The sequence below is a fragment of the Archocentrus centrarchus genome, chromosome 4, assembly GCF_007364275.1.
Source record: "Archocentrus centrarchus isolate MPI-CPG fArcCen1 chromosome 4, fArcCen1, whole genome shotgun sequence".
NCBI classification, from domain to species: Eukaryota; Metazoa; Chordata; class Actinopteri; order Cichliformes; family Cichlidae; genus Archocentrus; species Archocentrus centrarchus.
In genome coordinates, this window is record NC_044349.1 from 30,566,074 (window position 1) to 30,580,088 (window position 14,015).

At 40.3% G+C, this 14,015-nt stretch overlaps 2 protein-coding genes across 2 annotated transcripts; both read left to right on the forward strand.

The window, feature by feature from the left end:
* Nucleotides 1–736: 736 nt before the first annotated feature.
* Nucleotides 737–3,530, forward strand: LOC115778904 (growth arrest and DNA damage-inducible protein GADD45 beta-like). Its single transcript, XM_030727278.1, has 6 exons — nt 737–836; nt 1,170–1,271; nt 1,376–1,580; nt 1,727–1,810; nt 2,995–3,126; nt 3,417–3,530. The coding sequence occupies exons 1-6, from the start codon at nt 820–822 to the stop codon at nt 3,528–3,530; spliced, it is 654 nt and encodes a 217-aa protein (XP_030583138.1). The 5' UTR covers nt 737–819.
* A 758-nt stretch (nt 3,531–4,288) lies between these two features.
* LOC115779177 (growth arrest and DNA damage-inducible protein GADD45 beta-like) lies at nt 4,289–4,939 on the forward strand. Its single transcript, XM_030727693.1, has 3 exons — nt 4,289–4,389; nt 4,478–4,697; nt 4,826–4,939. Exons 1-3 carry the CDS (start codon nt 4,289–4,291, stop codon nt 4,937–4,939), a joined length of 435 nt encoding a protein of 144 aa, XP_030583553.1.
* The last annotated feature ends 9,076 nt before the right edge of the window (nt 4,940–14,015 follow it).

A 14,015-nucleotide genomic window follows, 5' to 3' on the forward strand; every position in this document is an offset into this window, starting at 1 on the left:
ACGCTCTGTTCAGGGTCAGAGGAAATATTTGTTTCGTTTTTTGTTATTTAAATATCTTCATGTGAGCATCTCAATAATAAACATGATGTTTAAACTATTACTTTACCTCTTTCTGACTACAGTCAGGTAAATGAAATAAATAAAAATAAAATAAATAAAAATTAAAAATAAAATGTATTTTACATGTATTGTAAAGTTATAAATACGTGTATAAAACTGAATAGTTAAGGTTTAAATTACACTGTGACAATCTAAATGTGAATTTTGTGGAGCTTGATTTAAAAAATTAAATTCTCCAAACGGAAATGATTTCCCCTGTTATCATAATTTATGCTTTATGTTTGAGAAGCGGAATCCTCACTTTCACAAACGAAAACTTTTTTATTCCTTTGACCTCCTGGAGTTGAATTCAGGCAGCCGACAGACATGTTTCTTTACTTTCTAATCTTCTATAAATACTATAATAATTATAGACTGAGTGGTGGTGTGGTCTAAAACATTGCTTCAGTCCACCACTTATAATTACACAATATTATTAAGGGCTGCGAGTTGTATTATAGTGTCATAATCTCGCTTCCAAATTTTCCAGTTGAAGTTGAGTTGATTTAAAAACATTATCTGTTCAGTTTTGGGGACTTCAGAGAACACTTGACGTGCAAATACTTTTTTCTACCTTTTTCTACCTTCCTGCTGTGTGCAGGTGGGCTAACCCAACCCACCGGTGTATAAATGCAGGACCTGGCTGACCGCTGGCTCAGTTTTCTCTCAGACAGACCCTCTGCGCCTGCGTTAGAGTTTTGCTCCTTTGCCACATTCAGAATGGCAGAACAGTGGATGTAAGACTTCACGGTTTATTTATTTTCGTTTGCCTTCAGTGTCACATTCTGCGTTTTGTGCCGAAGAGTTAAAATTTTTTCCGATTCCTTTATTTTTCTTATGCCGCTAATTTGATCCGAATCGAAGTTTTAAACCAAAATAAACGGATAGCGTTTCTCTGTAAGCGTGCGTAATTGCACGCTGGCGCGAATTTGCACAAATTTTCGATTTTATATAGTTTATATAAATCATACTTAAATAGATGCATTCTAATTTTGTGTCTTTCTTTGGGGTTGTTTGTGGTCTTTGGGGCTGTTTTGTCTTAGTTTCTAACCGTCTGCATATATCTGTAGGATGAAGATGGTGGATCAGGCTTTGGAGGAGCTGCTGGTGGAAGCTCATCACCAGAACTGCATCACAGTTGGTGTCACTGAGTCCTACAGATACATGAAAGCGTAAGCATCCTAATGCCCCGCAGTTTGAAGGCACCACAGGATCTAATATCAGAATAATGTCGTAATACTGACAATAAGCGAGTCTGTTCTCCTGTTTCCCGCAGAAACCCGCGCAGTGTCATCCTGTGCGTACTCGCCGACGAAAAGGATACCGAGAGTGACGTTATATTACAGATGAATCTAATCCAGCTAAAGGATATGTGCTACAAGAAGAACGTCAGCGTCATGTGGTCGACCAACACGAGACGTCTGACAGAGCTGTTGAAGTTTGACAGCAGTGGGAACGACCTGCACTGCATTCTGGTCACTGTAGGTCCAAACTGTGCTGAAAACGCAGTTTTTAAATGCCTCATATTTATCTATTATCTCCATTAAAACACCGAGATGTAACAATTATTAAATGCATGATTTTATAATAGGCTACCGTCCTTTAACCCAACCCCCTCTGCTTGCAGGGCCCTCCGGTGCAGCCGCTGCCCTGCCGGGCCCTGAAGATCCTCAGCAGCTTCTGCGAGGAGAGCCGCCGCCGGGACTCGTCGGTGCACTGCCTTTCTTGTTACTACGTTTGCTCTTATCGTTACCCAAGCCGCAGGAGTTGTTGTTGTTGCCGTTGCTGTAAATAAAAGTGAAAGATTAAAATTTTCAGTGTGTTCTTTGTTCCTGAATCCCGATTCAACAGTTGGGGAAATATGAAAACTTGATGTTTATTCTTTAAATGTATAATTTCAAACATAAAAATTAGATTTAAGGCCTCTCAAAGTAAAAGATAAATATTGACGCCCAGCAGGAAAAATTAGCTACACACCAAACACCAAATAGTTATTTAGATATTTAAATATAATATAATTAAATGGACAAAAAAAAGAGACAAAAAAAAAACGAAAAAAACAAAACAATAACTGCATTACAGTAAGTTTGCAATATAATAAGACTGTCCTGAAGTTGATGCTCCCACCAGCGCATGAGGTAGATGTCACAGTTAAGAACACGTCACAAGCTTAAAATCTTTATCATCGTTTCTGAGGGACGAGGTTCAGAACGCGCTTACAAACTCATGTTTTTGGTTTTGCTGTGACACTGAACTACATACATGAGATCCCTGCTGATGCATTTCATTGTCAGTTCTGTGCATTATTTTCACACGAACGAAATACACCAAGGCTGTTACAGTGAAATAAATCTAAATGAAAACAGAGTGGGTCAAAAAAATTGTTTGGCGATAGAAAAATAAAAATTAGACTAAAAAAAATAAAGAAAACCCAAAACCGAACAGTTATTATTAATGCTGCATTCACGTAACTGAAACGCTGATGCTGTAGTTACTGAAAGGCACCATTTCTTCTTATCAGCGCCACTGATGACATAATCAATCATTAGGCTTTGTGGGCTTCTTCGAGTTTTTCTCATTCATGAGATACATGGACTGAATTACCCATGACCCCCCCCCCCCCCCCCCCCCCCCCCCCCCCCCCACCACCACCCCGATCTTCACAGTTTTTTGTTTATAGGCTTAATCCTAATCTGGTAACCTGGGTGAAAATGCTTGAGTGTTGACTCCACTTGTTCATACTTACAGAAAACAAATTTTAAACGAAATTAAAAAATAAAATGAAATAAAATAACTGCAAAATATGAAACTGTTCCCGCTATGATTTGCACATTAATCCGAATCAGTGAGGTTGAATCCAGTCCTTTAACCCCCCCTCCCTTTATCATGTCTTAGATTTCCCTCACCGACGGTGTGCGACTTTCAGACGTTTTACCTGCAGGGAAAGAAGCAAACACGCAGCTCCAGCTGGCTCCAAGGCCCCAGGAACCCGACATGACCGTTAATGCTGCTTTCAGGTACATCCCTGTAACTTTGACCCTGGAGCTTTGTCAGTGAACTTCACTATCGTTTCTCTGTGTAGGCGCCACTGATTAACTGATTTGATTTAGGCAAGACATTGATCAGATATTTAAGGGGGGCTTAAAAGAAGTTGTGCCTGCAGAGACAGTGAACACTTGATGTCCTTAATGTTTGAGTACATCAGCCTAAAAATCAATGCACTTTCAAACATCTGTCTCCTACAGCTTGCAGATTCCTGAATTGTTTTTAGTTTAATTTATGTGAATCCTTGAAATGTCCCCCTTAATGTCTCCCAGTCTCTGAAATCACCGAACAAAAGAGAGCAGAACCCGCGTAAAGCCACTGAATGGACCGTTTCCAAGTATCAGGACGCAGCCTCGTTGAACAGGTTTCACTGCCTCATGTCCTGACTGGGAGGTGGGGACATGGGTCTTGGACCTGGTTTTGTTTGGAAAGTCCATTTTAGGTCTGCAGGACCTCATGAAAGAGGGGGAGGGGGACGTCCAGACATGTTTGATAGCCCTACGTGTTGTAAAGCATGCATGAGATAGAAACAGAGATGCTGCATACATAAGTTTGAAATATAGGTATGAGAATCTTATTCTGATGTTTTTCTGCGCTCCTATTCAGTCAAATTGCAGCGACTTTCTCCATGAAAAACGTCACGCACCATGTCTAATATAGAAGCTTATCTCCGGAGGTTATTCCTTAAACCAAAAAAAAAAAAATTTCTGTATAGAGAGTTTAATATTTAGTTTTAAACAGCAAAGGTTATTAGTGTGCATGTTTGAAAACTCCAAGCAAATAAACTTGAGTGTGTGCAGAAAGAGGAGGGGGGAGAGAGGGAGTAGTCGCTGAAATGGGGTGGGGGCATGGGTGAACTGATAATAGGATAACAGCAGGAGGGGCAAAGTCTTGCTTGCAGTGCAGGTATAGGTACAGTGCAGGCCTGACCTCCAGAGACAGAGAATCTTCCTTTCTCAGAGATAATCGATTTGCCTCAGACTTTTACGCTCTCTGGGATTCAACAAAAAAAGTTGCGTTGCATGTGTGATGCGTAATTACGCACCGGCACAAGTTTCATTTTTGATCAGGTTTTAGTGCAGTTTGAATTCAACCGTCTCTATTAGCCGTGATTTTGCAAACATTTCCTTCGTATTTCTGCAGGATGGAGACCATCAGCGACACGTTGGAACATTTGTTGGTTGCAGCTCATCATCACAACTGTTTGACTGCAGGAGTTTATGAGTCTGCCAAATTTCTGAATGAGTAAGCAATAATGTACAGTAAGTCGTGCAATATCCGAATAATACTAATCTCAACACAACATGATTTTGACCTCCTGTCCCGCGTGTAGAAACCCGGATGGTGCGGTGCTGTGCGTCCTCGCCGCTGATGAGGACGATGAAGATGACAGTGCGCTGCAGATTCACTTCACGCTGCTGCAGTCTTTCTGCTACGACAATTACCTCGACATCCTGCGAGTGTCGGGAATGAGGCGGCTGACTCAGCTACTGGAGGACACCAACAACACCAATGGAAACCAACCCCGGGACCTGCATTGCATCCTGGTCACTGTAAGTGACGCGCTGTAAGTGTAGCGTTCCTTTCGGCTGCAGTGCGTTTATCAAACTTTTCTAATGTGTGTTACATGATAAATAAACTATAGTTAAACACAATTGTCCGCTCCTGCTTTGTTTTGCAGAACCCTCCGGAGCAGCTTCTGCACTGTCAGGCCCTGCAGCACGTCGCCAAATTCTGCGAGGAGAGTCGCAGCAGGTATGAGTGGGTGCCCCGCCTTGAGCTGCAGGACCGTTGACCCAAGTCGGACCGCTGCAGAGCGGTTATGAAGAGTGGAGACAAACGTACATCAGAAGATTAACGGGGTTTTGGCTCAGCTAAACAGACCAGGTCGATCTTGCTCAGGGCTCAGGGTGAGAAGCTTCGGGCCACTGAGAGATCTGTGAGAAAAATGTGTCAACCTGCGACTTGAGTGAACAGGTGAAAAAACTGAGCTGCGCGTGGATCTCCCGGTGCTGCAGATGCTGCAGGCGTTTCGGTAACCTGCTCAGTTCATTCAGAAGGACTGTCTGTGTGGACTTGGTTTTCCATCTTTTATCTATGTCGGATTTATAGCACTTAAGGACGATTTGACTTTAAAGTTGACTTATTTTGTCCCTGTACTTGGAAAATATTTGAGTTTGATGTGCACATCGCTCCCACATGACTACAATGTGGTCATCTAACGTGATTTTTTCCCCCTCCCTTAATTTTTACTAGATAAATCTAGTATTTAATTCCCACAAGACTGCATAAAATCGCATGAATTCAACATGAATTTGTAATATACTGTAACAAAAATCTACTAATGTTAAAATGCTTCATTATGACGATACAGAGCAAGAATAAAAATGTGGCACGCGGAATGATGTGGATTCTGATTACTGCACATCTAATATCTGTGAAATAACATTTCATTTTCATCACAGAGGTGCAGCTTGCAGCACATTTCTCTAAAAATAAACAGACACCCAAACTGTTGGTAAAGGATGTAACAACACATGTGATTGCTTCTTGTTCTTCTTCTTTTACCCAAACAACAAATCCATTTATTTCAGTTGTACATGTATCTAAGACAGTTAAAATAATCGTGATGTAAATTAAAATGAATTTAAAGGAATGCATGAAGAAGACTTTTGAGTTATACTCACAAGTTCTGAGATCCTACGCAGATCAACAAAGCAGCCATCAAAAGCACTGACGGGACAAACATCACAAACATACACATTTCAGTGTATATTCATTATATGTTAGGCCTAATGACAGTTACATTTGTGTATATGTAACTGTGAGAAAAGACAAGAAAAAAGTCACTGACATTAACAATAATATATTAAAAATAGGTATTGGTTTAATAAAAAAAAATAAAAAAATAAAACGAATGCAGGATTTTAACAACGAAAGAAGAAAATACAGTCGTCTTAATCTTGACACACCAAGAAAAACTCATTTAACCCTACAGCAGACCATAATCTCCACCTCCTTTCAGTTGTCGCCACCATCTCAACCTTCTCCAGGCATACTTTCCCCTCCTCTTCTTGGTCGTCGGCCAACAGCACCGGAGGCGATTGTTGTTTAAACCCACCGATCCGGTATAGAAATGTTTATACTTTTTGATTTGGCAGATCGCCTTGGGTCAAAAGACTCATGCGCAACGTTACTCGGGCTATTGACTGCTAAATATCAACAGAAACAGACATCCAACCTGTTGGTAAAGCATGTGACAAAGATAATACACCTGTCACCTCACACTAGAAATAGAAACAACAATGAATTTAAAAATTAAACGTTTAATCTTTTTCTTTTCCTTCTTCTTCTTTTACCCAAACACTAAATACATTCCTTTATTTCAGGTGTATATGTACCTAAGACAGCTCATAAAAATATCATGATAAAATTCAGGGGCGACCGTGGAGAGGCCGCTTATCCGATTGTGCAACGGTGTAGCCGCCGCCACCCCCCACCCCCCGCTGGTGTCTCGCAGTTAACCTCTCCTATGGTGTGCCGGCTAGGCTGTTGTGTTTGTAGCCCCTCCTGAAGAGCCACCTCTTAGAGCCGAAACTTTCGCGACTGACATCACTGCATCTGTGGCCGCGAGAGCTGCAGCGCAAGCGCTGCTGTGCTTAATTGGGTAAAAAAAAAAAAAAAATCTGATCACCAGCTGGTTCGGCCTGGAACCGACCGGCCTTTCGGGGAACCTCCCGAACTTCCCGATGGCCACCACGCCCCTGATAAAAATTAAAACGAGTCGATCATCAGAGCAGCCATCAAAAGCTTTGACTGGAGAAACATCACAAACATAAACATTTCAGTGATGTTCATTATAAGTCAGAGGCAAGGCTTTCTAATATACACGAAGATTTCTCTTGAAGTTATGCTCAACTAAATTTTCCATAAAACACAAGATGCAATCAAAAGAGTTTTTAGAGCTAAAAAGTAAAAAGTACTCATCACTGCGCAGAACAGAACTTAGAAAGAAGTCTGGAGGAACAGGGCGTCTCAGGAAACTGAGAGAAGCCTGACTGGTAGAGTTAACTTTGTTCTTTCAGCTGGTCCCTTTGGAGGCAGCCACCATTTCAACTTTCTCCAAGCACATCTTCCTGGCCGCTCACACCACTCTTCTGGTGCATTTGTTTCACGCCAACATGGGGCTCGAACCCACGAACCTGGGATTAAGAATCTTCTGCTCTACTGCCTCACTATATTTTATTCTGTAGAAGGGTAGGAAGCGAGGCTGTGAAACACTCTTGTAGCTGAAAACCATTTCAACACTGACACCTGCTGGCCAATCTGGCTATTGCCACATATTAATAATAAGAAATCCATGTATTAGTCCCACGATGGGGAAATTCAGTGTAGCACTGGCAAAGGTATTGGACAGAGGATAAACAGTAAATAGGGTACAATAAAATAGAAAGTACAAGAGGTAAACTCAATAATAAAAATATGAAAAGTATAAGAGGTAAAATAGAAAGTAGAATGATAAGAAAATCTGCATAAACAATATGTACAGCATAGACAATATGTATATAATAGAGGACAGAACATACTATATGAAGATTATATTACAAAATGGATTATTATATTGCACCTGTTTATTGCACTAAATAAATACCGAATCTGTTCTGTGAAACAATGAAAAAAGCCCTGCACAGTTCCAAACAAAGATACATATTATACCAGTCTATGAGTAAGCATGATCAACATTTTGGAGAAATCCATGTACAAACGAGGAAACAAAAATACTGTTAAAGACAGCAAACTGTGACTGCAAAATGTTTGCTTCAGCAGGGAGTTAATGTCGTCAGGTTTCTTCTACATGCTGTCAAACAAAGCTAGAAGCTGGTGTAGCATAATTTTCGATTAAATAAACATTTAAATTAAAACGACTAAATGAGTTTTCCTTCTTAAAGGGTAACATTAAGTATGTTTTCATGGGCTAATTCTGACTTATCGCAACAGCAAGGGTGTAGGAAGGAGTTTGCTATTGGGGGGGACACATATCGGAAACCTGACAGATCCGTAAATACTTGGAGCAAAGCATAAAAACTGCTATTTGATCTTTTACTTTCTTCTTTTTCAAATGCTTCTTGGAAAAATAGCGTTGCGTAGACCTATATTATTGCATGTATAATTTACATATATATATGTATAATTTACATATATATATGTATAATTTACATATATATATGTATAATTTACATATATATATGTATAATTTACATATATATATATATATATATATATGTTTTATAATTGACGTGGACAAACCACCAAACAAAATGGTTTGAGCCTTTTATGAAGCATAATGACCATGTCATTCCAGGCTGTAGGGCTTACTTTATCAGCTGGCCGCACTGGTACTAGTACAAAGGACTATTAGGGCCACATTGAGAAAAAAAATAAATTGTGCATTTTGAGAATAAATTCAACATTTTGAGAAACCCCCCCCCCCCCTTACGTTGGTATGTTGGTAGCCTTTTGGTTCAGTGCGTGTGCTGTAGCCTATTGTCTACTAACACAGCAGAGCTGAAAGTGAAACTCTGTGCTGAGACTTAATAAATGTTCCACCTAGCAATTTTTCTGCTGCATATATCAACATGTAAATAGCCTACCAGTATTACTGTAGGCTCAAGTGCACACTAGTAATATATTAAGCAATAAAGCAATTTATTATTTTTGTCTGGTAAAAAGCCTTAGTGCTGTGCTTAAAAGCTATTGTCAATGCTCAATAAATTCATGTTACCAAAGCCAATGAATAATCATGTTAAATAACTGTGATTACAATATCAATCAAAAATAATTGTGATTATTATTTTTGCCATAGAGAGAGAGAAAGAGAGAGAAAGAGACAAGGAAGGGCCAAGTGAGGGAAATGCAGAGTTGTTGTTGTCAGAGGACCCAGGACTCTGGACAGACAAGCTAACTGCTCAGCAGAGAGAGACTCTAGTTTGCAGACTGGCTAGTGAAAGTGTAGACCTGACCAAAGTGGCACCCAAAGACCAGGACGGCAAAGCATTCACTGACTATCTTCAATATTTTAACTCGGCCAATGGGCGTGAGAAGATTAGGAGGGACTGGTTGATCCACAGTGACAGTGCAAAGGCTCTGTTCTGTATCCCATGCCTTCTGTTCTCACATGAGCTGACAAGGCCATCTAAAAGCGCACTGAACAGCAAGGATGGACTTAAGTTATCAGACATTAGGTGGCAAAAATGTATAGAAAGTTCCCAGAACATGAGACACACTCCCCATAAGCAGTGCTATGTAAAATGTTAAAGCCTTCAGCACTCATTATTTGTAGCCACAGGAGTTGATGGGTACCTTCAAAAACAGTTCCAGACAGAAGCAGAGAAACATACCAAGATCTTAGAGAGGCTTTTGGATGTAACTCTTCATTTGGCTTCAAGAAATCTTGCATTCAGAGGCAAAACCTCAAATTTGCATGATGTCCATAATGGCAATTTTCTTGGAACTCCTGAGTTGTTGGCCCACTATGATCCCTTCTTACACGAGCACTCAGAAAAAGTAAGACAAAAGAAGAAAGGGTCGCGTTTAACTCACTACCTAAGTCCAGACACGCAGAATGAGTTCATTGTGCTCTGTGGCAAAAGAGTGCTCAACACTATCCTGAAAGAGAAGATGCAATATGCACTGCTCAAAAAAATATAGGGAACACTCAAATAACACATCCTAGATCTGAATGAATGAAATCTTCTCATTGAATACTTTGTTCTGTACAAAACTGAATGTGCTGACAACAAAATCACACACAAATCATCAATGGAAATCAAATTTATTAACCAGTGGAGGCCTGGATTTGGAGTCACACACAAAATTAAAGTGGAAAAACACACGACAGGCTGATCCAACTTTGATGTAATGTCCTTAAAACAAGTCAAAATGAGGCTCAGTATTGTGTGTGGCCTCCACGTGCCTGTATGACCTCCCTACAATGCCTGGGCATGCTCCTGATCAGGTGGAGGATGGTCTCCTGAGGGATCTCCTCCCAGACCTGGACCAAAGCATCGGCCAACTCCTGGACAGTCTGTGGTGCAACGTGACGTTGGTGGATGGAGCGATGGAGCATTTGCCAGATGTGAATTTGAAAATGAAATGCTGCACTTCCGCACCATATATGATGCTACATTTCCAAAAACTTTGTCCTCTTTTGAGCTCCTTAATGCCATCTGGAAGATACAGCTAGAGAGCATTTTTGGAGAACTTTGTATTGCTTTGAGAATTTTCTGCACACTTCCTGTCACAGTTGCAGGGGGTGAACGGGCGTTCAGCAAGTTGAAGCTGGTTAAGAACTACCTGAGATCAACAATGGGCCAGGATAGACTGAACAGCCTCGCCATTCTGTCGACTGAAAGCCAATTAGCCAAACAATTGGACTTTACAGGTCTTATTAGTGACTTTGAAAACAAAAAGACCCGTCAGTGGGCATTTACTGGGATTACAGCTTTACATCTCATGTCAGCAAGGCTTTATTTCCTTTTCTGCAAGCTGAAGAACAATTTGACAGTTGACATTTTGTACTATCGCAGGCTCTATTGATAAGATGACATAGGACATTGATGTAAAAAGCAGAAACCAGTCAACTTCTTTTTTTCACATTGAAACAATATTTTTCTGTTCATTTCTACTTTACCTTCTCATTACAAAAGTAATGTAGCTTATTTGATTTGATTCTGAGTGTACAGTTGTCTCCTGTTCTCCTATTCAAGAGTAAATGTTTTTAAATCAAAATTTGTGTCATGGATCAAAACATTACTACGCAAACCAGATGTAGCTTAATGTTTTAGGTATTTGAGCACAAGTAGGTCAAATGCATCAATACAGGTGGTGAATGAAAGAACTACTCATCAATATAATCTGATTGTATCTTAAAACCTTATTTATGCTTTTTTAATTTTAAATAAATACCCTTTTTTTTTTCCTTTTTTTTGCTCACGTGCCTCGTGTACTGGCATGGATAGAGGCCCACTGACATTGAGAGTGTACAGGGCCCAGAATTTGCTGCTACGCCCCTGGCCTCAGGACTGGAGTGTTAGATTCAAGTAGTAGTGACACGATTAAGCTAATTTAAACAGCAGCTGTAAAAGACTCTAAATAAACCTGAACATCCTTATTTATTGCTGCATATCAGACATGTCAGCAGTTTTCTGGTAATCTTTGAATAATGACACACCTGTATTAATCATATTACTGCCATAAAGCGATACAGGCAGAGAGATCACGTTAGGAAGATTCAATGAGCAGCTCAGTTTGTGACTTCACATGATGGACAGTTGGCTCCCTCTGATAGTTAAACAGCAGCACAACTTCATAAAACCTACAGTCTGTCTCTGTGACAGTGAAGCTGTGATTTATCTGCTCTTTTAGGTTTTATGTATGACTTAGTTATTGTAGCCACATCAGCATTTGATCCTTAAAGGTTATTATTTTCCCACATCGTTTTGCCCCCCCCCTCCTCTTGTGCGGCGCCCCTATGCATTGCATACAGTGCATACCCTCTTTTTGCGCCACTATAAAGAACAAATGATCCCTCATAGCAGCCTCAGTAAAATGCTTTGCCCCCTCGGCCGCCCCCAGCACCTGCAGAAAAATATTTCTGGAGCCGTCACTGCTTCTCGAGACTAGGATTGAGATAATGTGATGAATTTACAGCGCAGTGCGCCGGACGCTCTCTGCTGTAAAACGTTAATGGATCACCCAACTGTCTCTGTATTTATTTTTTGCATGTATATGACAACAATCATTCGAATAAGCCAACATGTATTTAATTACGCTTAGGATCTTGGTGTTTAAATATTTGTTTTGACACGGGAAACAACTTCTTGTGCACCTTTGTTTCGCTCTGTACGCGCGCAGATGTGCCAGGAGGGGGCGCCAAAAGATCTGTTTTTACACTGATTTAAGGCTACACAAAGGTTTCCATCAGGACCACTTAAAGCTTGATCAAACAAAAAGATTAAAAAAAAAATCGAAAATGAGAAGCGTTATATATTATTCTGGTGTAAAGTGTCATAATGTGACTGTTCAAGTGTATTTTCACCTTTTTCCTTTAAAAAAAAAAAGTTTTACACTAACTAGAGCCAGTCAAAGACGTTTGAGTGCTTCTGCAGTCTTTATAAACAAGAAATGAGCGATAAAGAATAGATAGGGCAGAATCCTAACGAGACAATGTGCAGGATACATCAAGTTTCTATTTACCCTGAAAGGAAAGCAAAAGTATTTAATGGCAACAATGCAACCATCACCACACTGTGCAGGTGATCAAAAATGTGTTTTTTCTTAACATTTAATAATGCTACCATGTACTCCCGCATTATCATTTAGTAATCAAATAAAGACATAAAAAAAGACAAATGTTGCCCCATAATGTGATTTTTCAAGTGCAATTTCATCTTTTTTTTTTTTTTTTTTTTTTTTGCTCCCAAAACTAGCTGCTGGTAAGCCGCTGCTCTCAGCTGGTGTTCTCCAGCAGTCAGCTGCTGCTTTTGGGGACTGTATGCTGCTCCTCTAACATGGTGTTCTGCTTGTATTGCAGAGACACATGCAGCTTTAGAACTGTTTAAATTCTACCTATCTGTCTCTACCTTCCCCAGTTTCCAGCATCCTCGTGCTACACCAACACTTTGCTTATCCTCCTTCCATAGTGCGAGTCTACACCCTGTACAGGTCGCCAGCCTGTCCAGTGATGTGCAATTAGGGGAGGCAAGTGAAGCAGTGTCTCCCGTGTCATCATGACAAGTAAAATACTAACAATAATAAGAGAAAATACATTTGGCCACTTGACTGTTCTTGACTGTTCTATAAAACTGTTTTTTTGTTTTTTTTTACCTTTTCAAACACGTGGAAGAAATGCGGGGAGAGCCAGTGCAGTGCTGTGGCTCACCTCTGGAGGCGCTGTGTCACATACAATAAATGAAGCAGGCGGCTGGCGCATGCCCATTGCTGTCTCTCTTTAGATCACCAATTAACACATGCTACACATCCTGATGTTCCACAATCTGTCTAATATAGTGAATGAATATGTGTGACACGTTTGTGCTTCGTGATCAGTCATAAATGCATGGGGTGAGCCAGAAAGTAATAATTTTTCTAAAATAAATTAACTGACCAGCCGCAGCTGTCACAATTTCGTCAAGCACTTTGTGTTTGGTGACAATAAATCCATACAATACATCCATTGTGGTCGGTACATCACCGCGTGTCTTGCATCAGCCCAAACACTTCTACCAGCTGTCCAGTGCCACATTTAAACTGATGAGTAACACACCACCTAGTGGTATGTAGGTACAGGCTTATACAGGTCAAGAACGGAGTCCACTTGAACAGCAGGATCAGTGATTAAGAATGGATTGAGATTCAGATCTGGTCATTTCACAGCATATCCAGTACAGATAAGTTTTGGATCCAGGCTGCCTCATAGTGGCCTGGGGTTTGGGGAGACCAGGGCACATTGATAAGTTCACACTGAACCAACCTTTAATTCTTCTTCTTTACTGCAGCTGAATCAGTCGAGACTGACCAGACCTCTATTGGTAGCCTGCCTAGTCACGAAGTACATGTGCTTTGCCAGCATCAGCAACAGAGCTATAATATTTTCTGTTTTCTCAGTGTCAAAAGTGAACATTGTTTTTTTTTGTTTTTTTTTGCAAATCTTACACTACAGGGCACATTAATGTTCACTTAATTTACTAACTAAGACAGAAAGTAGGTATGAATCATTGCCCAAGAGTGTATGTATCTGTGTGCATACATTTGCATGGTACTGCAGGAAATGTGGGTCAAATCAGTAGCAGAGTAGGTTGAACCACAATTTT